The 26,100-nt window shown below is 37.1% G+C and overlaps 1 protein-coding gene across 6 annotated transcripts in view; it reads right to left on the bottom strand.

Moving 5' to 3' along the window:
• Positions 1 to 1,772: 1,772 nt before the first annotated feature.
• LOC129751335 (protein windpipe) overlaps positions 1,773 to 26,100 on the bottom strand; it is a 95,652-nt gene continuing 71,324 nt past the window's right edge. For 5 of the 6 annotated variants that reach the window (XM_055746779.1, XM_055746781.1, XM_055746782.1 and 2 more), the window contains one exon: positions 1,773 to 5,451. In XM_055746779.1, coding sequence (XP_055602754.1) covers positions 3,333 to 5,411 — 2,079 coding nt within the window. In that variant the 5' untranslated portion in view covers positions 5,412 to 5,451 and the 3' untranslated portion in view covers positions 1,773 to 3,332. Of the gene's footprint in view, positions 5,452 to 5,522; positions 5,722 to 26,100 lie in introns of those variants that run through there. The other variant, XM_055746783.1, reaches the window with a different exon arrangement.

The raw sequence follows: 26,100 nt of genomic DNA, 5'->3' as shown, positions 1-26,100 counted from the left end.
CCTATTTGCGTGAAACTTAGCCAGTAGAGGTATTAGAGGCCGTGGGAGATTCCAATTATGGTTTGAGACCCCTCCTTCTCACATGAAGGGATGAATAACGCGAGAGCGTTTAAATTTTAGACAAATAAATAAACAAACAATCCTTCTCACAGAAAAGGAGAAATGGCCCTCCCAAACATTAGACAAATGATCGCAGAACTCGAGAACCGATCAAGCAAATGGTGCCAGATTTGCCATGGAAGGGTATTTGAGTACAAAAAATATTTTTATGATTAATGTAGACCTCTCTCTCTTTCCAGCAGGAATTTGAAAGGGGGATTGGGGGCTCTCTAATTTTTTTTTACATAACTCAAAAACTAATCGAGCAAATTGAACCGAATTTGACCCAGGATGGTATAAGGATACGCGTTCGAGAAATTATTCAATGAATATTTGTCACCCCTCCCTCATTCCAACGGGCAGATATTAAGATGGGAGGTGGGTTCTTTTATAATTGTTTTTCCGAACTGGAGAACTAATCGAACAAATTGATCCAAATTTGTCATAAAAGATTATTTGGGTACGATAAATGTTTTCTTGAATCTTTGGTTTTCCTCCTTCCTTTCAGAGGAGAGATAGGAATATGGAGGGGGTGTCCTTCGCTATTATTTTTAGCATAACTTTAAAGCAATTCAAGCATGGAACCAAATTTGGCGTGGAAGGATATTGAAATACGAGAAATATTTCTATGATTATTTAAAACACCTCCCTTCTGTCTTCTGCCATGATAGGAAGGAAGAAGTGGGGCTTCCATACAATTTTATTGCATATCTCGAGAACAATTTGTTCAAATGGATCCTTATTTGGAATGTCAGGGTATTTGAGAACAAGAAGATTTCTATTGATATTTAGTGCCAGTTCCTCCTACCAGCGGGCAGAAAGGAAAGGGAAAAGGGCCCTTAGAATAATTTTAATAACTTGAGAACTTATCAAGCGAATGGAACCAATTTTAGCATAGAAGATGTGATTAGCATGTGATATGAAAAATGGTCATAACATCACAATAGTTCGGAAGAGGGGAGAGGGGCTCCCATACATTTTTTTGCATAACCCAAAACCTTATCTAATTAGAACGAAATTTGATATGGGAAACATCTAGGTACAAGAAATGGTTCTTTGATTATTTTAGACACCACCATCCTTCCAGTGAATACACGGGAAGGTTGAGAGGGCTCCAATATATTTTTTTAGCATATCTTGAGAGCTAATCAAGCAACTGGAATCAAATTTGGCTTATGAAACTTATAAAACACAGTCAATTCATATCTTTAAAAACAAATCAAACGATCAAGTTTCACAAAATAAGATGAAATTATCTTTAAATTGAAATTCTAATCTCTTGCTACAGTTCTCATTTTAAAATGGTTGCTTCAATGCAGAAAATTGATATAAAATGAAGCCTACGAAAAAAAGCTAAATAAAAGTAATTGTTTTTTTTGAAGGTGGAGCAAAGCACACCGGGTTAGCTAGTATTAAAAAAAATTAAAGAAACAACTATAATTTGATCTGTGAAAATGATTCCAATATTCGGACTATTTGTCACTGTTTTATCTTCTCCAATGTATAGTTGAATTTCTTATTCTAATAACGGAATTATTCTACAAAAATATTTCGCATATAAATTAAGATATTTCAAATTTAAGTTGAACATGATATTTCAGATTCTGAATTTTATTATTTTAGGTTTAAAGATTATTAGAGGCTTTCGGATATCTAAAGTAATGAGAACGAGCTTCCTGGTTTATGTACATTTCTAGTATAATTTATTTAAAATTTAAATACATTTACACGTAGCGTTTATATATCTTCAATACACACTCGTAACGGTACGTTTTTCTCTATTCTTCGTTTCGTTAAATTAGTAAAACTTAACAACCTTGATTGGATACCTTCAAAAATATATAAATCGATTGCATATCCGCGACATCTGAGGGACCTGTATGTTAACTAGCTGGTAGCAACATTTTCAGTTACTACTGTCTACCGTTAATTCACTTTTACTATAATCTTTACCACTAAAGAACGAAGAAGAAATTTTTCTATAAGGCAACTGGTTTCAAAATTTCACTTGCTTGGCTCTCACACTCTTGAAAGGCTGGCTCGAAAAAAAACTGTTAGGAAATGTATGATCACGGTTTGTTTTTCAATATTTACAAATAGTAGTAGTTATATTCCGTTCACAACAACGAACCGCTTGTTTGTTCTTGCTACGGGTTGTTGGTTTAGAAAATCGGGAGGAACATGTTCTGGAAGAATAATTTTAACCTTTCTTTTAGCCATTATTTTGTTTAACTATTTTTTTTTTAAATTAATTGTATTATGGAGTTAACTTCCGTTATTGTTCGTGTGTGCAACTACTGCGCAGATTGTGCAAAATGGACTTGGTTTGACTATCACAATTTGAACCCTTGGCTATTTTAGGTCCAGGGTTTCTTCTTTTTCAGCGCATTTCGCATGCATGATGCACTTGTGGGTTTTTAACATGGAGAAAATATATGCTTATAACTTTATTCGTGAATTTAACATTTTCAATATGTTTTTTGGCACCATCTAAAGTTGGTTAAATTTCATAAAATTTGGGAACTTACTTCCAATTTCAAATATGTATTTCTGGTTTCGAATGATTTGCTTCTTATTTTCGATTTCGAATTGAATGTTTCGATTCCGATTCGTTGAGTTTTGATTGTTGTTGTTTTTGTTGTGCACATTGATGATAGCTTTAGGATTAAATAATCTAAACTAGTATGGTTTACGGTAGGAAAATTAACTAAAATTTAGTCTCTAGATTGCGAAAATTTGTTGAATATTCTATTAGCAAATTTTGTTTTGTTTTATTCTTTAGAACCGAAAGAACACTAACTACTTGGTTACCGTTTGTTTTGCCGTTTTTTTCTTTTCTTTGAGCGCACATGACACACGCAGCTACGTTTACGCAAATGGAATAAAAACAAACTTAATTCCAGCTCCGACCGTTTTTTATCAATCTGTACATGCACATACACCCACAAACACACATACACTCAATTGGTTTGACTCGATATACTCATTCAGCCGTTGTTTTTTTGCTTATCTGTTGAGGGATTATCTGGTAACCCCAGGGCAGGTGCGAAAACGGCTTGGGTGCGATTAGCATCGAATTTCGTTGGTAAAGCACTCACACTGGTGGTCCGGATTAGCGCTGTCTGTCGTCCTTGAGAGGGAGGACTTCCGGCGTTCACATCCGGGTCGATCCTCCTGCCCCTGTTTAGTAACTGATGCTAGGAGGATGATCGTCTCCAGTGTTGCCAGCGGGATCAGAACTTCTGATCCGTCGTCGTCGTAATGTAGTCTCCGGCTCTCGATCGACTTCGCGTGACCAAGATTGGAGTTTTAGGTTTCGGGGTTTCGGTGAGCTTGATCTTGACCCGTCCGGTTTCCGGCGAGTATACCGGACTGTATCGATCGGATTTGGGCGATGTGGGCACATAGATGGGACTGTATCGTTTGGGTTTCGGTGAATCGATCGGTTCCGGCAGGAGGTTGGCCGGGTTGCCGTTCGGTGGCAGGAACACGTCATCGTTCTGTGATGGCACTTGGTGATTGGGGTGATGAACCCCGGCAGGATCCCCATTGCGGAGCGAACCGTTTCCATTTTGTAGTGGAACAGTGTTGTTGTTGTCCTGCGGGATGTTCTCGTAGAGGCTTTCTTTGCTCTTATTCCTATCGGCTGGAATTGGTTTAAAGGTGTCCATGGAAGGCTTCTCTAGTGATGTTCGTTCTGGTTTTGCAGGTGGATAGTTGTTCGGCTTGTCAGCAAATACTTTGGCGAAATCTGAATTGTTACGATCGTTCATGAGTGGGACACGTTCTGGAGGATTATGGCCGTTCTTTTCGATCGGCTTGCCCAGGAGATTTTTGTCCATGTCTTGCATTTCTCGGCCGCGACCTTCGATGTCGTTTTTGCCACGGCGATTCCTAGAATCTGGCTTTCGTTTACAGATTACTACAACGATCAAGACTACGAGAATGATACCAAGAATGGCTAGCAGCACATAGGTGTTTCTGCTGTCGGAGTCTGCTCGTGTAGGGTCAATTGGATGTGCTTCACCACCCGCTACAGGACTTTCCGTACCATGTGTGTTACCTAACTGTACTCTTCCACTGAATGGTCCCGAATCTTCCGTACCGTGAGTTGAAGAAGCAGTCGTAGTATCATCCAGTCCCCTGCCAAAGATTCCCAACCCATCAGGTGCTGTTATAGGTTTCTCATCACTTTCCTCAACAAAACCATCCTCAGTTGCTACTTCATTGGGATCTTCGTGGACTACCTTAGGATCACTGAACACGAGTATGCCTCCTCCACTGCCTCCACTACCTTCATCATCCTCCTCCTCCTTCTCAACGGCATTTTGCATCTGTGAAACTCGCACGGCAGCATCCGTTTCACTTTTCCCATCACTCGAGAGATCTTCGGTCAGATTTGCGACCTTCTCCGCTTCAGCCTTTTCCTCTTCTCCTATATCGGGTGACGATCCGTTGCCAGATCCTTCATCCACAGCCTCGTCGTTCTGAACCTCAATCGGTGGTTCGTTGCGCTTTACCTTTTCACCAACCGGGAAGTATTCCTTCTTAAAATCGTCATCATCTTCGGCTTCTTCATCCCCAAGATCAGCCTGATCTCCCAGCATCAACTCGTTTTCGTCTTCATAATCGTCCCAGTTATATCCCCCACCTGATCGTCCGTCGATCTTGTGGCACACATCGGACTGCTTCACCTGCAGCCAGGGCCGCCCTTTAAACTCAAACGGAGCACTGCACTTGATGTGCTCATCGGACCAAACGTGCCTCGTTGTTAGCCAATTCCTAATGTGCAAAGTTTCACAGGTGCAGTTGATCGGATTATTAGCCAGCTCGATGTGTCGCAGCTTTTTCAGTTTCATGAGATGCAGCGGCAAATAAGTGATGTCATTGTGCGTCAAGTTCAACACCTCAACGTACAACGGAATTTTCGACAGTTTCCCGGATGTAATTCTATTCTGCGAAAGGTTCAATTTCCTCACCCTCTTGCTCAGATGATTCACCTCCGACAGGTGGTTGTTCGACAGATCCAACTCCGTAATATTTTTGATGTTCTCCAACTGAGCTGGGATCTTGGTGAGCTCCAGCCCACTGAGCACCAATCGTTGTATCGGCTGGTTCTTCTCGATCCCTCTCAAACCAGCAATCGTCGAACAGCTTATGTTCAACTCATTGCACTCGCAGCCACGTGGGCAGCCGAAAGACACCGTAGCAGAACTGTAATCGACCAACGCCACAAGCAGCAGCACCCACGCCACGTTACTCCATCGCAATCGCCAACCAGAAGACGACGACGTCACACCGGATGACGTCATCTTTATCCTTAGTTATCCTGGTCGAACTTCGTCGCAGAATCTGAAACGAATGAAACGAAATAAACGAGAAATCAGAGAAACTTTCAGCAATAAACAGCAAACTTCACATACTCTTCGAAAACTAAACTTCTACTTCTACCAGCCCTTATCGGCTAGCGAATGCGGTCTATATTTGATCGCCCTTATCAGCGGCGGGAGATGCTCATTGAGCTGCTCGCGCGGTCGATAAGGATTTTTTTCCCGTTCGGTCTCCGTTCGGTTCAAGTAGCCAAGTGCATGGTGAAAAAGTAAACTAGCCATTAGGCACCATTGGTGTTTATTTTCGGTGCTGGCTGGCTGGCTGGCTGGGTGGCACTTGAATCGGAACCTTTCGAAACCACCACCCATATAAATATTTGTCATCCGCAGTGAGAGAGAAAATTAAAGTGACAACAGCGATGATAAGACAGCGTTCTGGGAAATGGTTTGTTGGTTGCTAAATGTGAGTAATTGGAATTGACACATGAAGGTTTCAATCAAAACACTATGGAAGTTGTAGGTGATTTGCTTTGTAAAAGGGGAAAGCCACTAGCTTGAATTACTACGAATTTAGTGTTCGAAAAATCCTCAGAGATGGGAAAACAATCAAACCGAGTAAAACATGACATAGCAAAATGTTTTAGCTACATGTACGTACAGCTCATATGAATACTATAATTGAACTTTTGTGATCATCACATAATCAGGAAGAGCAGTGTCGTGAAGGTAACATAACAAAAAGTTATACAGGGAAAATGTTATACGAATTGTATTCTCCTCTTAGCTGGCGATTGTTCAACAAATTGGCAGTCGGGAAACAGGAGTTTTTCAATTGATTTTAGAATTTACCATGTAACCTAGGTCGGTCAAATCCTTCTTCGGCTACGATCGTCAAGAACGGGAAAATAAGCACGATACTCCTTCGTAAATTTCTCACAGTTAGCAACATGTAGAGGAAAATAGACGTGAGACGCCCACGTTGAGATGAATATTTTATGTTTCGTAAATGATGAATGCAATCCAGTAAGTTTTGAAAAGGGGACCGTTCTTCACCAGAAAAATATAAACAGGTACACTTCAACCAATAATATTTGTCAAAATCATTCAATTTTGAAGGGCTTTCTAAAGTATGATTTACTTTTCGTTAAGGGAAAAGTGCCCATATGTGTGTACCCAAACGCGCAGGATAACGTTTAATACATGTTAATTGATTCGAATGCCTTCGAATCAGCGAAAAACACTTTTATTTACTTCACAGATGGGAAAATTTATTAGTGAATTAGGAAATGTTTCATTTAATGATGAATGTAAACACCTATGTTCACTATTAGAACCGATGACAGGTGATATCTTTGAATTTTGATGCAGTAATTCTTTTCGAGAACAGTTGAAAAATTGCAAGATAAACTATTAAACATTTTTGTTTTCGTTTTTTGTCAAATTTACTTGATATAAATAACAAAAACAGGTTCACAAATGTTTATGAATGCATATGTAAATAGAACAGAATTTAAATTTTCAGGCATTTTGAAAAATGCTTGTTTAGCAAAATACTGATGGAGGCGCATCTTGCCTAATCTGCACATTTTGTACCCCCCCAGCAAAAAATGTTGTAGCTTTATTCTAATGTTGTTTTGATATACGCCCCATGTACATTATAGAATGATCGTATGGAAGTTAAAAAAACAGCATTTACCTTCCAAAGTAGAGGCAATATATGTGCATTAGACTGGCCCATAACGAAAAAAATCCTTATATTCCACGCGGCACCCCCTAATTTGGTGCTCTTAGGTGAAAAAATTACTTCCTGAAAGTTTCAGGTCATTTGGCTGAAGCACGAGCTGGCGCAAAGGACTTGAAGTTTGTATGGAGATTATCGGCAAAACGTATGAAAAATCGACATAATTTCACTCTTTGTGTTCTAAAATATGTTTCCAGTATGCTAGAAAGCTCAGAATTTCAGGAATTGTAGTTCAAACAATGACAAACAAGTTTGTAGAAGATTGTGATGCGATACGAGTTGACTGTGATGAGTTATTGGCAATTGAATGTGTGTTTTTTCGCACTTCATCGATAATTCGTGAACGGTGTATGGGCTAATAATCACACTAACTAAAACGTCTTTTCTTTCAAATCTCTTTCTTTTAACTTTTTGCAAAGATTTTTGTAATAAAATAAGCTACAATTTTACCGAGGACACAAACTTTCTATCTGTTATTTTGATTGTGTGACAATGCGATCAAGTTAGTACTAATAATCCACTTATACACCGTTCACGATATATCGATGAAATGCGAAAAAATCACACATTTAATTGCCAATAACTCATCACAGTCAACTCGTATCGCATCACAACCTTCTACAAACTTGTTTGTCATTGTTTGAACTACAATTCCTGAAATTCTGAGCTTTCTAGCATACTGGAAACATATTTTAGAACACAAAATGTGAAAGTATGTCAATTTTCCATACATTTTGCCGAAAATGTCCATACAAATTTCAAGTCCTTTGCGCCAGCTCGTGCTTCAGCCAAATGACCTGAAACTTTCAGAAAGTCATTTTTCCACCTCAATGCACCAATCTAAAGGGTGCCGTTTCGAAAATTTTTTTGTAAAAATCATCCCATACAAATTTGGGCCAGTCTAATGTGCATAAATAAATTTAATTTCTTTCTGAAGCGACGAAAACTACACCAATTGGGCGTTATCCGACACCTTATTCGTACTAATCGTACACACTTAGAAAAATCCACGTAGATTTACATGCAACTACATGGGTAGAAAGGAATCGGCTATTTACAAGTGATAATACTGCACATCTCATGTAAACTCCCGGTAGCATTCAATGCTGTTGTTTACTGTACATTTACATTATTTTGCACGTCTCACGAATCCTATTGGACAGGGAGTGGTTTCGCAAAATAAAAAAGTCACCGGTTTTATGCAATAAAAATAATTTTATTTCACATTGATCTAACTTGCTTCTTGATTAACAACACTTGCACTGATTTTCGTAGCCGATTCCCCCGTCAACGGAAACGACGGCTGGTGCAATAAGACAGCAGAAAATTGGATGTCGCACAGTTGGGGCTATGATGTTTTTGGCATTCAGCATCAATTTCCTGTAAATAACAGCAATTAATGTGAAATTAATGAGTCAATCACAGTTATTTTCAATATTGATTTACCTTAAATCAGCAATTACGGGCTGATTGATGAAAAAAAAATAACAACTTTTGCCGACGCAGCACGGGACGGGAAACGAACAGGAATGAAAACAAAACAAAACTGACAAACGGACACTGGCGCTGGAATAAGCATGCTTCGACATGTAATTTTCATAGAAATGGCTGTACAGCTATACTCTTTTTCAAAAATTTTCAAGCGGTGATGTAAAAATGTAAAATCGCTTGTACTGTAAGGTTACATTTTTTTATCTGTGCATTGTAAACGACGAGTTATCATTTCTGATCAGTGAATCAAATTGTCCCTGATATTGTCTAAAAACAATCGACAAAGTCGGCGTGTGGATTTGTCTTTATTCTCTCTCCGTGCGACAACCTTTTGTCTCTTTCTTATGATGCTACACACAAAATGAAATAGGCAATCAAGAATTGTCGCGTCGTTGGGAGTGTAGAGACCTGGTTTATCGGATCGAAATCAAGTTTACCTCGTCTCTGAATTTCCGCAACATTTTCCACTCTCATCTTTCGCGCCGGTGTCAACAAAACCTTCCCGTGCACACGCTCGGTCATAACTACCCGTTCCTTAGTCTCATGTAACATGTCGCATGGGCTCATTTTCTAATAGCGAGTAACAATACGTTTGGGCACGCCTCTACATCCCCCCTAACACATCCTGATCTAATGTGACCCGTTGGTTTAGAACCATACAGGTTATTTACGCATCTGCATTATTTCAGATTCCACTTTAGTCTATTGACTAGACCAGCTACTCTCAAGCTACAGTTTTCTCAATAGTTATCTTTAGAATTCTTCCAGACAACCTTTCGTTATTAGTTACCCTTCTTAAGGTGAATAGTGATTCTTCTGTACTTAACAACGATTCAATATGACTTATTGATCAAAGCATACTTATGAGATGATTAGGAACCCCTTTTGGGGCTCCTGCATGTCTATGAACACACAGCCCCTTTAATCTTCATATCTATAGATGTATTCGGCTTATATTTCTAGGCGGTGATGACTAATATCAAAGTCATATTTAATCCACATTTGCCCCGTGTCACTAATTGTTTCATGATAAATGTACATACGTTTTACCATTTATTCCTTACAAATCGTTCAATCTAGTAGTACTTCTCAGAGCCATGTACACACTCCTACTAAGCGCTGCTTGTCATATGTAAGCTTTTTTCCCTATATCCCTTGAACAACATGATTTCCAGCAAATTTATATGTTCATATGACACTCCATTGTCAATAGAAACCTCCTGAGATTATAGACCCTCTTCATACTTTCTATTCGACTCACGTTTACTTTACAAGGTCACAATTGCATTGCAATGTATTTTATTCCGTTCCTAATCAGATCTCTCTAAATCTGAATCCCGAGGCCATGCTTCAAATAACTTCAAATCAGTCACTTATATGTTTTTATTTAAAACATATTATAATGGATCTTAAAATTTATTATCTTTTCTCGATACGAAAAACGTGACCAGTATCTTTCTTTTTTCCTTTCTTTTTTTTAAGAATTTAAACTCTTCCGTCGGTAATATCTATCGGATAAACTTTTATCTTTAGTAATCATTAACATCACACAACCTTTTAAATGCAACACCAATAAATCTCGTTAGAGAAAGAATTCAATTGAAAAGTATACTTCGTTAGAACACAGTTCACGTTGAACACATGTTCCCACTTCGCCATCCTCAGAGAGATCTGTTCATTCCTTTCGTATTCTCCTCAGAGAATTCCTATTTAAACCTCTTCTGTGAAACCCCAACCATCTTCTTAAAGATGTGCTAATTCTTTTCTTCTCAGAGTTAAAGAATTTCTCCTCTCGTAAAAAGCCATCTCAGTTCCTCAGAACTATCCGGACTACTAAGAGTCCCATCATTTTAAACAGAAGGAACCGCATTCGACTTCTCAAAGTCTTTTCTGATCTGATACACTTCAATTTCTGTAAAGTGTTATCACCGTTCCATTACGATTTTACCAGTCCAATCGAGTTCCTCAAAACTATTAACACTTGGTAAGCGCTCGACTCCTACGGGAATCGATACGTGTTCCTCAGAACCATCTGCATCAATGCAGTATAAACATCATCTGATAATCATTACATCCCGATCAAATCACAAATTGTTCCTCAGAACAAAATTCTCAATGTTCCACAGAACAACTTTCTTACTGTTCCTCAGAACAATTCTCTTTATGTTCCTCAGACAATTTTCTTATTGTTCCTCAGAACAAATCTTAATTGTTCCTCAGAACAAATCCCTTATTGTTCCTCAGAACAAATCTCTTATTGTTCCTCAGAACAAATTTCTTATTGTTCCTCAGAACAAATCTTTATTGTTCCTCAGAACAAATCTCTTATTGTTCCTCAGAACAATTTTCTTATTGTTCCTCAGAACAAATCCCTTATTGTTACTCAGAACAAATCTCTTATTGTTCCTCAGAACAATTAGCGCATTGTTCCTCAGAACAAGTTTCTTAATGTTCCTCAGAACAGATCAATTATGGTGTGTTCCTCGGAACAATCACAATCCAAACCATTCCTGAGAAATATTCACGTATTGCTCCGCAGAACAAATCACTGATAATTCCTCCATCGACCACATCCGATTTTTTTCTCAAACCACATCGCTACCTGTTTTCTGGAACAAATCATAAATCGTGCTTTCGAACGGATAACAAACTATTCTCCCGAAACTTAAATCACAAAAAGCATATCTCCCTCTCTCAACAGCAAACAGAATTTTGCAACAGATCCTTCAGTTCTCCTTACACAACCCACTCTCCAGCAAGACGCATTCACATCATTCCCTATGCAGGAAAAACGCGTTCGAAACATTTGGGTGCTACGCCCCGACAATTTGATTGCAAATTTTTCCCAACAATTTCTTTCCATTCCAAGTTGTAAAAAATAGCTCAACTCACCCAATGATCTTTTATCCTCGTCGCCAGATGTAGAGACCTGGTTTATCGGATCGAAATCAAGTTTACCTCGTCTCTGAATTTCCGCAACATTTTCCACTCTCATCTTTCGCGCCGGTGTCAACAAAACCTTCCCGTGCACACGCTCGGTCATAACTACCCGTTCCTTAGTCTCATGTAACATGTCGCATGGGCTCATTTTCTAATAGCGAGTAACAATACGTTTGGGCACGCCTCTACAGGGAGGATAATGATAAATTTTTATTAGAAGTCCTGAAATTTAAAACTTGGGACAATCCGCTTCGACTATGCGGGTAATCTAGCTGATTTCGTGATAACGAACAATTATTTGATCAAATCATATCTAATCTGAGAAGAGCTTTTGGTCTAACATTAAGGGAAATCATTTTATTTAGAAGTGGTTCAGGCACACTTAGACGTGACTGTGGCCAATCTGCCCGGTTCCGGAACGACATATGTTGAAGTTATCGGATCAAAACTTGCGCCATATTGATAGAAAGATCTTGGCCTCTTCATAATGAGAATCGATATGAGAAACGATTCAGGGACACTAGGTCCTGGTCATGGCCAATCTGGCCGGTTCCGTAACGAAAAATGTCAAAGTGATCTCATATCGATTCTCATTATGAAGATGCCAAGAGCTTTCTACCAATATGCCGCAAGTCTTGATCCGATAACCTTGACATTTTTCGTTTCGGAACCGGTCAGATTGGCCATGGCTACGACCCAGTGTCCCCGAATCCCTCCTCCTATCGGTTCTTTTCATGAAAAGACCAAGTGCTTTCTATCAAAACGCCGCAAGTTTTGATCTGATCATTTTGACATTTTTCTTTCCGGAACCGGACAGATTGGCCGAAACGCTTCTCCTATCTGTTCTCTTCATGAAGAGTCTTTCTATCGATATGCCGCAAGTCTTGATCCGATAACTTTGACATTTTTCTTTCAGGGACCGGGAAAATTGGCCACGGTTATGACCCAGTGTCCCCGAATCGCTTCTTATATCGATATCCTTCATGGTGAGGCTAAAAGTTTCCTTCCAATATCTAGCAAGTTATAATCCGATGCCTTTAAGTTGGTATTTTTGGAACCACTTAACCTTATATTTTTCAATAGCAACAAACGAATGTTATTAAAAATATTATCGGTATCCATCAGCAAAGAAATTTGTCTTTCTCGTTTCGAGCGTGCGACAGCGGCAAAGATTTCTTCAATTTTGTCACGAAAAGTTCAAGTTGAGACAATCCCCCTTATTCTGCGCCGCGCGTGAGGCGACGATAGTCGAGTCGAGTCGGAGTCACGAGAGTCTTGTCACCTTATTCTCGAAGCCGATGTGACAGAGCATATGATTTGTGCCTCACGGTGACTAGTAGATTAGAATAAGAACTCAAAAAGATCATTTTAAAAGACGTTTCTCACCTAAAGCGACTACTGGAATCGGGTGACTCGACTATCGTCACCTCACGCGCGGCACAGAATAAGGGGGAATGTCATTATCATTCGATAGTAGGCTAGTTTTGATTCACTGTTTCTGATACAATTTCATATTTGCTGGGCCAGTTCCTCTATCTTGTTCCGACTCATCAGCTACAATACTTGACTTCGGAAGAGGAAAAGGAATAGAAACCCTTTAATCATTTTATTAAGACGTTTCTAATCTGTTTCTTAAGGTGTCTTATAAACCACCCTTTACAGCAAATGAAAATTCAGAAACAATATGACGATACTGTACATTTTAACAGTTATCAATGTGTATTTGCCCATCCAACCATCACCGGATATAACCACGATTGCCGAAAAAAGTTCTGTGTTTTGACGATAAAAAAATCTGACTTTCTGTGATTTTACCCAAAAATTTTGTGACAGTTTTCTGTGATGTTTTTACCATTAATTTCATTCAAAAGTCATGTCAAATTTCGTCTTTTTTACATTTAACTTTAAAAAAAATCAATTAACATTACCAGTTTTCTAATATTTTTCCAATTCGAAGATAATTATCCAAAATTTATCTGGACATAAAAACATAAATTTTGAAATATCGTCCAAAATTTTAAAAATTCTGTGAAATCTGTGAATATATCCGAAATTCTGTGTTCTGTGACACAGACTCTGTGATGAAAATTAGCTCAAAATTTTGTGAAATTATAGATTTTACTGTGATTTCGGCAACATTGGATATAACAACCAAGTGTCACCGAACGTGGTGTATAGGATAACCTTCAAGTCTTCTAAGCCACCGGTCCACTGTGGGGTTTGAGGCGGCAAAAAGTCAAAAACTGAACTTTATCGGATCGCTTTTTTATTTTTACTAGTTAATAACTTAATATTGAACTAAGATATTCCCAGTTTTTCAACTCATTATCTTGAATACTGATTGCACCACAGACATCAGACTTTGAAAAAATGAAAAATTTATATGATGAAGAAAAAAATTTAAATCACATATATTTCTGTGGAGAACATTTTTTTCTTAAATTCAAAGTACACAATATGAAAGCTTATATTAAAAGCTATCATTTGAACGATTTAAAATTTTTACACTCTAAATTGATCTGTGATAAAAATGAGTAAATAATTATTTTTTTCAAAAATCAAAAACTTTAAAGGCTTGCCAAAAAAAATCCCCGCATTTCCCCATACTCTTTTCACTATCAACATCTATTTTCAAGTCCTAAAAATATATTGAAAGAGATTCCAGGCACCTTAAAGCACCGTTTTTTGAGTTATAGTCAAATAAAGCTGAAAATATCATGCAAATGGGTAATTTTTACCCATTAATGAGTAAAAATTCAACAAAGTTGATGTTGGTTTGTCAAAAAAAGTTTCTCATGATTGATCAATCATTTCACACACTTTTCTCTTGAGTTTCATGAAATGTCTTGATGTTATTTATCATTTAATGATCAATTAATCCAAAACCTGGTTTTCAAAAGAAATAAAGAGTAGGGTCAAAAATAACACCAAGCATCGTACTTTAAAAGCTATTTATGCAAAATTCTTGTTAGAATTTATTTTAAGTTAGTTGAAATAGTAATTTTCATACAAAATTTTCAAAAATAACAAAATAGTCCTAAACACCTAATCATACTTTTTGCCGCCTCATTGTATGGAGCTGCCCCATAGTGCGGTCATGAGATCGAATCTGGGTTACGGGATGCAATCCTACTCTTCCTGTGCATTTGTGGTTCTAGCATAAGCTTGCCGGATTTTATCCGGGTTTGCCCGGAAACTTAATAACTTTCAAATTTCTTATAACTCCGGTACGGCCCAGTTGCCCGGATTTATTCACCTTGTTTGCAAATCGAGCAAAAAATTAATACCAAATTGTGTTGTATATTTTTTTATTTATGGGTTGGGAATTGTTTCGAGCAAGTTTTATAAAAAACAATCATAAAAGGTATTTTGGATGCCTAAAACTCTATTTGAAATCTGCTGAAAATTTTATATGATAATTTTTTTAAACAATTTTTTCTAGATTAGTTGTTTAGTAATTTCTAGGTTTTGATCTAATTTGCCCGGATATTGACCGGATTTTTCATCGACAACTTTGAAATTAAATTCCCGTATTTTACCAGGTTTATAGATAAAATTTTTCGGATTTTTCCGGCCCGGATATGTGCTGAAAAAAATCGGGCGACCTTATTCTAGCATTTGTTAAATGCGAGTCATCATATTCTCGAAAAATGTGCAACTTAGTGTTAAGTTAATGAGATCTCTTCGAGGAAAAATCAAATTCCAATGAGATCCTATTTGTGTGTGTTTTTTGTCTATTGCTCTCTACTCGATCAATTGACTTAAGTTTGTTAATGATGATTGAAAGAAATGAGTGAGCTTTATTCAACCCAAAAGTCTGATGCTATCGATCGTGCCAGCAGGGGCAGCTAACCTGAGCAATCCTAATATTTTGTTTATAGATTCTTTCTGTTTGTGTCTATCTACATAATTTCAATATAAAGTGAATAGCTAAATATCTTGATTAATTGGTAGGGTGGAAGGCCCACGAAAAGGCAAAAGTCAAAGACACATCTGAATATTTCCCAACAGTTAAAGCTGTTAGAAACTTACGGTGCTTAAAATTAAGGGTAGAAACGGATATGACGGAATTGGAAAATGACTCTTAAAATCGGATATGACTGAAATAAACATTTAGATGTTTCAAAATCGAAACATCTCAATGAGTACTTTTCAGACAGACTACGCAATAGACCGCAGCAAAAAATGACTTTTTGCTCCCATATGTTTTTTCGATGCCTTTCGGGTCACTAAGCATCAGTGTAAAATTTGAGATGATTTGGTTGAATTCTGAGTTAGCGCAACTCGTTTCAATTTATATGGAAATTTGTATGGAAGAAGACATTTTTGCACATTCAATCATCCAAAATTGATTCAAATTCAAATCAAAATTCAAATAAGTTTGAAATGATTTTGGATTTGACTTTTCTTGAGCATCATTTTTTTTGGTAACATGACAAACAGCTTAGCATTTCATGAGAAAAGTTGTAACCAATTAAAAATAAAAAATCTGAATCCATTGAAAAGTATTCAAAATGGCAGACTTTGCTCGCAAAAGCTTTAGTTATTTCTTAAATGTTTTTGCATTTTTTTTTATAAATTATTAAATTATCAAGCTATGCAAAGCAGTTTTTTGGGATTTCCTCCTACGATTGAAAGCTGTGTTCAAATGAGCAATCACAACTCTGAAATTATTAAAAAAAAATAAAAAAAAAATTAATTTTATATAACATCAAATCATCTCTGGAATACGAGTAAGGTTTGTGTATTGTTCACTTGATTTGTACTGCAAAAATCATTCAAAGTTTTACCTGAACCTTCTGTATATCTATGGCGATTTTGGAATGAAAAATTTTGTCTTCCAAACAAATTTCTTTACAAAATTAAAACTCGTTGCGCTAATTCAGGACTGGATGGATCGCTTCCAAATTTGTATTGCTATCTCTGGCAGCAAAAACAATCATGTTCAAACAAATGCATGTAAAAATTTCAGGTGTAAAAATTTAAGAATTTGGATTTTTTTTTTCATTTAAAGCTTGCAGCGGTCCACTACACATCCTAAGCATTAACTTTATAAATATTTTTTTTCAAAACAAGTTATTTCAACATAGCTAACCAAAGCATGACGGCATTTTTTTGTTATAACTTTGATTTTTTTTTTAAATTGTGTAATTTTTGTATATTTTGTAATTTATGTAATTTTTTTTATTTTTTGAAATTCTATAATTTCTGTTAATTTTGTTACATTTAAAATTATTTTTTATTTTTGTAATTTTTGTAATTTTCGTAAATTTTTTGTTATTTTGTAATTTTTGTAAATTTTGAATTTCATTTTTTTTATTTTTAAATTTTTGTTATTTTGGAAATTTTTGTAATTTAGGAAATTTGTATAATTTTTGCTACTTTGTAATTTTTAATATTATTGGCATTTTTGTCATTTTTGTTATTTTGGTAATTAAAGTTATTTTGGTTATTTTTGTTAACCTTAAAGATTTTGTAATTTTTGTTATTTTGATAATTATATATTTTTGTTTTGTAATTTTTGTCATTTTTGTCATTTTTGTCATTTTTGTCATTTTTGTCATTTTTGTCCTTTTTGTCATTTTTGTCATTTTTGTCATTTTTGTCATTTTTGTCATTTTTGTCATTTTTGTCATTTTTGTCATTTTTGTCATTTTTGTCATTTTTGTCATTTTTGTCATTTTTGTCATTTTTGTCATTTTTGTCATTTTTGTCATTTTTGTCATTTATGTTCTCACTGTTGGTTCTACTAGATTATTGTTTGATTTGGTGGAATTTTCAAAATCAGTAAACCTATTTTCATTTCAAATAATTAAAACTATTCGAAGTTCGTTGCTTTCCGGAGCAAAGTATTAGGTACAACGGATTAAATAAGTGTCGGTTCAAGATACTCAAGTGCTTTTTCCGCCAATAAATCATAGTATTGGTCAGCTTAATGGACCACTTATTTGCATCTGAATCAGTTGTAATCTCAAAGTAGACCTCGAAAACCGTTGCGGTTTTCTCCTGGATCTATCTCTTCTGCTACTAATGAATTTGTTCGGGGATGGTAAATTAGAGTTGAGCCGTCGTTAAACTGCATTGCCATAAATCAAACTTAACACAACGATGCAGTTTCCCAATGCTAAATCCTCAAACGTCTCACAAACTACCCATCAGCCGGCAAAAAACGACACGCGGCGTGGGTGACGAATGCTGACGCTTTCTTGTCGCGTGGATGTAAGCATACTTCCATTTCGTCAGTTCCAGAGTAACACTAAAAAATAAACAAATATTTGATAGTTGAAAACGAGAAAAAAAAACTAGAACATCTGCCAGCCCACTTTGAGGACAAGATAAGTCTCTGCAAGTCGAGCTGCTCCGCTTCAAATGATTTCGATTCTTCGGGGTTTGTTTGTTTGGATTGCCCCATATTAGTGACTTCCCGTCTCGTGTCTGCATCTGATCTCGATGGTGCTTTCCAGCTGCCCTCCCCTTCTGGCTTTTTTTTTCTCTCATTTTGATTCAGCACTGAAGATCGTTCCAGCCAGCCTGTCTGTGTGGCAGCAGGCAAATACGAGTCAACATAACATGTATAAATATGTTTATTGTTGTTTTGATTAGCGGAGAAGTGGATAATCGTTCTGTATGGCAATAGTCATGAAGTGGCATAAGGCGGCGGCTGTTGAATGGGCGTAGGGAGGCGTTTGTAAACGTTGAACAGAAATATTCAAAAAAAAAAAGATAATTTTTCCAAAGCAATGAAATAAGATCATTTAACAACAAAAATGGAAGTCAGTTAATGCTCTGGAAATTTGTACCACACACTAAACAATTAGACTTCATAAATACACAAAATTACGGTTTTGTTTTACATTTAAAATATTGTGACTAAAGTATTGTTTCAAAAAAAATTAATAGAGTGTTTTTTTTTCTTTTTTCAACTTTATTTGGAAATCCTTGGTTAAAATAAACATAGCTTATTAAAAATCAATTCCTTCGTGAAGTATACCGCGTGTCTCGAATTAGACAGGTTAAATCCTTGTTACAGTTCAATACCTTTTCTTCTATTTTTTTTCGTTGATCGCTCACAAGTGAATGCTCGTGAACATGAAGAACAGTTTAAAAATGCATTTGAAACATGTCACCTTGCAACGTCTTTTCAAAACAACAACAACCAAAATCAGCACCCGGGAAGTGCGACTGTACGTCAAACGACCGACACCGGCCGACCAATCATTCATAAAAATGGACGTTTCAAGATCAAGCGCCAGAACAGCAGCAAAACAGATCTTCGGCATGATTGTACCAACGTTTGTACCAACAATGTGGTTATTTTTGTACCAAATGTTCGCCCACGGAAGGTGTAAAGAAAATTGTTTATCGATAGAAATAAATCACGTTCGTTGCGTTCCGAGGAATGGACGAGAATAAACAGATCATCCGGAATGCAAACTTTCTTGAAGGTGGTGGTTTGAAGTGAGATATCATGACTCTTTTTGTTAATGTTTTGCTTCACTGATTTAGTTTGTGTATCATCTCATTATCTAAATGTATCTCTCAAGATCTTTTATCATTTGTTGTTAGACAAAATTCATTCAATGTAAAACGATAGAAAGGTCTAAAAACAGGAAAAGAGATTGATATTTGTTTCTCACGGACTATGGGATGAAGTCATGTTTTCAATCGCTCCGAAAATAATTAAACAAAATTTACAATAGTTATATACAATCCATCTGGATTAATAAATTTTGTTCCTCACTTAAACTTCTAATACGTACTTTATAGTTAAATGACATAATTGATTTGAGAAAAAATTCCTAGGGGAGGTCAGGCTTAGAAACGTACAGTCAGTGTAAAATAGTAATTCTAAATGAGTACCAATTTTTATCGTAAAATATGAACCTAAATCACGGTTAATTTCAATTTTAATCTATTTAAAAAATAAAATCAGACAACTTTATTGAAAAAAAAAAAATTATTTCAATTTTGACTGTTTGGAGAAAATGACGTACAGCCGGTCTCCGCATAACAAATCATCACATGTGCTGAACTTCCATTCCTCTTATCGAATACACGGACTTGGCCGGCGTCGTTATTGGTTCATATTGATTTTTGAAATTTATAAACTGTACAATGAGATTGTGTTGCTTGTTCCCAGCAACCTTTTATTTGGTTCATTGTGAATGTTGATTATCTCGAAACAATTACGGTGTGCAACCATTATGCCATTGCACAGTGACCCAAAAGGGCTAAAAGTTGAACTTTTTTCGTATCGCCTCTGTCTTTTATCTTATCTCTTAAGTGCCTTCAGAACATTTGCTTCTTCAAACATGCTTCATGACTTGAAAGCATCAAAAGTTAGTCAAAGTCCTCTATAAAAAAATTGAAAATTCTAACTTTCGAATTTCAATAGAAAGAGCTTTACTTTACACTAGAAAGTTTTAGAATATGTAAAAATATGAAACTTTGTTTAAAACATCTAAACTCTATCTCTTTCCAGAGCAGAGTTATAAAGATTTTATTTTAAAAGTTATTTAAATGTTAGTTTTTTAAACTTAACTCTAGTTAGATGAATTAATGAAATGTTGTAAAATTAGTTTGGGCATCCAAATTACACGTTTTGCACATTCTACGATGTTTCCTAGCCAATTTATTGCAACATTAGGTTTTGATTTTTCTCAAATTCATGAGCGTTTATTGCAAAAACGTGCCAGTGGATTTTCAAAACAAATAAACCACGTTGCAACAAATTGGTGTTGGCGCCATTTGTCTCCATGCGCTAATATTTGAGCTCAACAAGCATATATTTGATGTGTTTTCCGTATTTCCATACAAAAATTGATTTCCATGTTTCCCAGATCTACGCAGATGCTACGCAGGCAGAAAGAAGGCAGGAGGCAGTTGAGAATAATTATTTTATAGAAACACGCAAAACACATCAAATATATGCTTGTTGTGTTTAAATACGAGCGCGTGGAGACTAGTAGTTGTTCACTGTTTTTTCGATATTGTCGAAAAACTTGATTTTCTTCACCTGATTTTCGAGGGTCAGACAATCGATTTCAGATGTCATATTTAGGATCGGAGGAAGGAAAAAAGGGGTCATCCATACTAACTGTTCACTGTTTTCGCGATATTGTCGTGATTATAAATCGCATTTTGATGAAAATTCGCACATGAAAGTTTTACAGCACAGGCAATTAATTTTAGGTGTGAAATGTTGTATAAAGAATCATCAAAGGGTGATCCCTGCCTCTCTATTTAATGTTTTGCCACAATACGTTATTATGTATTGGATTAAGACGGAAATTTATACACGAGAGTTTTTCAGGACGATATATAGATTCCTTTGAAACAGACAGGAAAAGGGTCGGAGACGAAAATTTATTCACAGGAGTTGGCAAAACGGAATATCGATTCCTGGATTAAAATTTAGAATGACAGACAGAAAAAGGGATCCTCCATGTTAACATTTTAATTTTTTGGGAATTATTTTGTTTCTTTGCATCGGATGGAGATGAGAATTTATGAACGGGAGTTTCACAGGACGGACGATCTATATCTGATTTCAAATTTGGTAGCAGTCGACAGAAAAAGAGGTCGTTTATGTTTACTGTTGATTGTTTTTGCAAAATGAATCCGAATAGGAAGAAAGTTCGTACACGGGTATTCTTTTCTTGACAAGCAAAAGGGTCGTTCATAAATTACCGCATATCACACATTATAGCAATCATTCATAAAGGACTTGAAAAGAAAAGTAATATTTTCTTTCCAACAAAACAAAATGGATAAACGGTAATATTGATAAAAAAAATAACAATTTTAACAAATATTATTATGCCACAAATCTCCCTTTGGCTTAATTGTTATCATGACATATAGTTTTCCACTACCGATGTTAAGGAGAGCATTAAAAGAATGATTTCCACTTTTCCTCACCGTAATAGTTCTCTCATTTTCGGAATAAGGAGTGTATTCGAAAAGAATACAACATTTTGTTTTGTGATTAAATGAAATTGATGAAATTTTCAGTGAAGCTACCTAGTAATGTAATGTGCACGCCTATAAAATTTGGTTATAACCAGTCAGGTGATTTTTTAGGTAGCGTCCAATACAGAAAATTATTGACAAAAATTTTGGGGCAGGAACGAGAAAAATATGGAAAAGTTCCATTGGGAGATCCAAAAACAACTGGAAATCATCTATTCTAGTAAAGTTCTCATGGTAAATTGTTTAAGAAGTCCTTGTGAGCTAAAGTTTGAATAAAAGTGAAGATGATTAATTCCATGAAGATAAGGAATTTGAGAGGTTTTTTCAAGCTCAATCCGAAAATATCAACAGATGAAGAGATGAAAAAGTTAGAATTTTATAACTGGTTCGTCTAGCTGACTAATAAACAGACACTTCATTTCTACAAGGTAGATAAGCTGCCCACCAGGAAAACAAAATACGGTGGTCAAATCGTGCGCAAAATATTTGGACTGCTTGTGAGGAGATATTTTGAAAAATTTCGTAATGGACAGCAAAACAAGATCTTCAACTGGCAGGTTTCCAACCAGAAACTCTTCGTTGACATGTTTTGCCTGTATTTCCCGGAGATAAACAAGGAGGAAAAATTCAAAAGACAAATATATAGTAGGAGGACATTAACGATCTGTGTAAACTGCAAATCACTAAGTGTTTTTTAATAACGATTGACACGATGACTGGCTAACATACAAAGTAAACTATCTCCAAATGCGAACATTTTCTTTGCAGAACACTTCAATATTTCTCAAAAGGTTTATATTGTGTTTAAGTAGAATCTGGAATCGTTCCATTACGCAAAAACTGTGGTGGAGTGATAAAAAGTCAAATAGGTAGATTTTGTGCCGAAGAAGGAAGAAAATCGGCTAAATTTGTTGTAACTTCGACCAAAATCATAATTTTGAGTTATTTCGAAGGTCAAGCTTCAGGAAACAGAAAACGTAATCAAGAATAGCCTGATAAAGGTTGATTAAAAGTAAGCACTTTAGATGGCGATAGTGTTGCCGAAATATTAAAGTTTGTAAAACCACTTGACAGAACATCACAAAAATTTGCATAGCAAATTTGCATTTGCCTGCCCTACTTTGTACCCTTTGAGCGTTGTTTTTTAAACGATCATGTTTTTCTCATAAATGCACGGGAGGTTTATTTATTTCAGAAAATTAATTTATAATATCTGCTAATTTGGAACGCTGGAACGCAGTGCTGTGTGCGGATTTCGGGTGAATTGTCGAGTTCATTCGAATCGCGCAGGGGGCTTCGACAAGGTGATGGTCTATCCTGCATGATGTTCAACGTGGCGCTAGAAGGTGTTATTCGACGAGTGGTGGGCGAAATGCAGGGCACGATTTTCAACAGATCCAGTCAACTTATCTGCTTTGCCGATGACATTGATATAGTCGGCAGATCATCTGCGGCGGTTGAAGATATCTACCGCAAACTGAAACGCGAAGCAGGAAGGATTGGGTTGATGATAAATACGTCCAAGACGAAGTACATGCTGGCCTGCGGATCCGAGACCGACCGAACCCGCTTGTCCAGTAATAACAAGGTCACGATCGACGGCGACGAGCTGGAGATAGTCGAAGACTTTGTCTATCTCGGCTCACTGGTGACCGCAGACAATGACACCAGCCGTGAGATCCGGAAGGAAATTATCAGCGGAAGTCGTGCCTACTATGGACTCCACAAGCAACTGCGGTCGAGAAGACTTAGCCCTCGCACGAATTGTTTACTGTAAATGACGCTCATTAGACCGGTTGTTCTCTACGGGCACGAGACATGGATATTGCTCGAGGAGGACCTGCGTACATTCGGAATATTCGAGCGACGAGTGTTGAGAACCATTTTTGACGGCGTACAGGAGAACGGAGTGTGGAGGCGAAGGGTGAACCACGAGCTCGCGCGACTCTACGGCGAACCCAGTATCCAGAAGGTGGTGAAATCTGGCCGGGTACGCTGGGCGGGACATGTTGCGAGAATGCCGGATGACTGTCCTGCAAAACAGGTGTTCGCTACGAATCCGGTAGGAACAAGACGATTGGGGGCGCAACGAGCGAGGTGGTTAAACCATTTCAATGTGATCTGGCGAACGTGGGGTGTCCGAGAAATTGGAGAACGGTTGCCATGGACCGAGTGAATTTTAGGAATTATGTTCATCAAGTTATTATTATTATTATTATTATTATTGTTTATTCATCTGACAACGAGGTCTACATGAAAACTTAAAAACTATTTAACTAATATTATACAAATCAAAAACAAGTAAACCGGCATTTAGATTTCATGTAGAAGTAGGGAACGAATAACGGAAGATGATAGATTATAATCAAAGCATTCATAATAATCGTTAAAAGTTGAGCACATTGCTCGGATTGGTTCGTATTGTCCGTAGCCCGTTCGGTGGAAGTTTAACCGCAGTGGTTCTCTGGATCGAAGAGTTCTCGGGATAACATTCAGGTTGATTTTTTTCCAATATAGCAGGAGCGTCGATTTCACCCAGTAAGATCTTTGCGACGAACATAGTTTTTAGCAGATTCCTTCTCTGGTCCAGAGTTTGCATTCCTAATAAGTCGCATCGGGATCGATATGGTGGTAGCTGCAATGGGTTTTGCCAGGGCAGAAAACGAAGAGCAAAACGAGTAAATTTCCTCTGAATGGCTTCCAAACGGTTTATCCAATTTGCAGCAAATGGGCACCAAACTATGACGCAGTTCTCGAGATGTGACCGCACAAGTGAGCAGAACAGCACTTTCAAACAATAAGGATCTTTAAACTCCTTACCAATCCTCATGATGAAGCCTAAGTTCCTGTTTGCTTTAGCAATAGTGCTTTCATAGTGGTTTACAAATGTCATTTTAGCGTCTAGTAGGACACCAAGATCTTTGATTGATGTCACACGTTCCAAGCAGCAATTTTCAATTGTATAGCACCAGTTCAACGGCGTCTTGCAACGAGTAAACGATATAACGGAGCATTTTGTGGTGCTTACTGTTAACAAGTTTCTTCGGCACCACATGACAAACATGTTGATCAAGAGTTGTAATTTTTTGCAGTCTTCAACAGAATTGATTTCCAAAAAAATTTTCAAGTCATCTGCATATAATAATTTGCATTTTGGGGGCAGCACGAAGCACACATCATTGAAGTACACTGCAAATAAAAGTGGACCCATGTTGCTACCTTGTGGAACACCAGAGACGTTACTGAACGATTGAGATTCAGTATTCCCAATTCTGACTTTGAGCTTTCGATTCATCAAATATGATTTCATCCATTGTACGAAGGAAGGCGTAGCCCCTAATCGACTCAGCTTGGCTAACAGGATGCGATGATTTACTCGATCAAAGGCAGCCTTAAGGTCGGTGTAAACCGTGTCGATTTGGATTCCTTTTTCCATGTTTCGAATACAGTATGAAGTAAATTCAACCAGATTTGTGTTCGTTGAACGGCCAGGATAAAAACCATGTTGATCAGTAGATAAATATTGTTTTACACTCTGGAACATAAAATCGCTGATCAAAATCTCGAGAAGTTTCGAGCCAGCACTAAGAGATGTGATTCCTCTGTAATTGGATATTTCCCGTTTATCACCTTTCTTGTAGACGGGAAACATAACAGAATGTTTCCATTTCGTGGAAAAAATTGACATGGACGTAGATTTGTTGAAAATCATCGAAAGCGGAAGACTTAAAGAGTGAGCACATCTTTTCAAGATAATTGTTGGAATTCCATCCGGTCCAGGTGAGGTCGAGCACTTCAATTTTGAAGCTGCATTTTTTACATCTTCTGGCGAAAAGGTGGGACTATGCAAACGCATAATATCTGGAGGGCAGTTCAATACTGCTAGGTTCAATTCCTCGGATGTTGCTGTGGCATTAGTAAAGGCACTCGAAAAATGATCGACGAACATGTTGCTTATGTCTGTCATAGAACTGGTGGCTTGGCATCCTTCTAAATACATGGATTGAGGCAATCCTGACTCGTTTCGTTTGCTTCTGACAAAACTCCAGAAGCTTTTGGGTTTACTTTTGAGTTTCTCTTCAGTGCGTTTCAAGTAAGCGTTGTATCGGAAGCGGTTGTATCCACGATATTCCCGACAGGCTGCAATGTAAACCGTTTTTGTGAAGCTGTTTCGGTGCAGTGAGTATTTTCTGAGCGCTTTCGAACGACGGGTTTTCAAAATTTGCAAACATCTGTTAGACCAAGGAGGACTTCGTTTACGGTGCGGGGCTGGAACATACTGACGAAAAAGTTGTAGTACTGTCTCAGTAAAAAACTCAAGCATTAGGTCGACATCGGAAATCTCAGACATGACCGACCAATCGACTTCATATAAGGCATCGTTTAGTGCTGCAAAATTTGTTTTTGAAAAGTCAAACTCTTGGATATTCAGTTCATCAACAAATTGGATCACCGGTGAACATTTCAAAAGGACTTGAAAAGGTGGGTGAAATTCGTCAACACAAATCAATGTTTCGAGAACTTCCT

Source organism: Uranotaenia lowii, chromosome 3 (genome assembly GCF_029784155.1).
Source record: "Uranotaenia lowii strain MFRU-FL chromosome 3, ASM2978415v1, whole genome shotgun sequence".
NCBI lineage: Eukaryota > Metazoa > Arthropoda > Insecta > Diptera > Culicidae > Uranotaenia > Uranotaenia lowii.
Note: the sequence above shows the minus strand (reverse complement) of the source record. Positions and strands in the feature narration are given on the sequence as shown.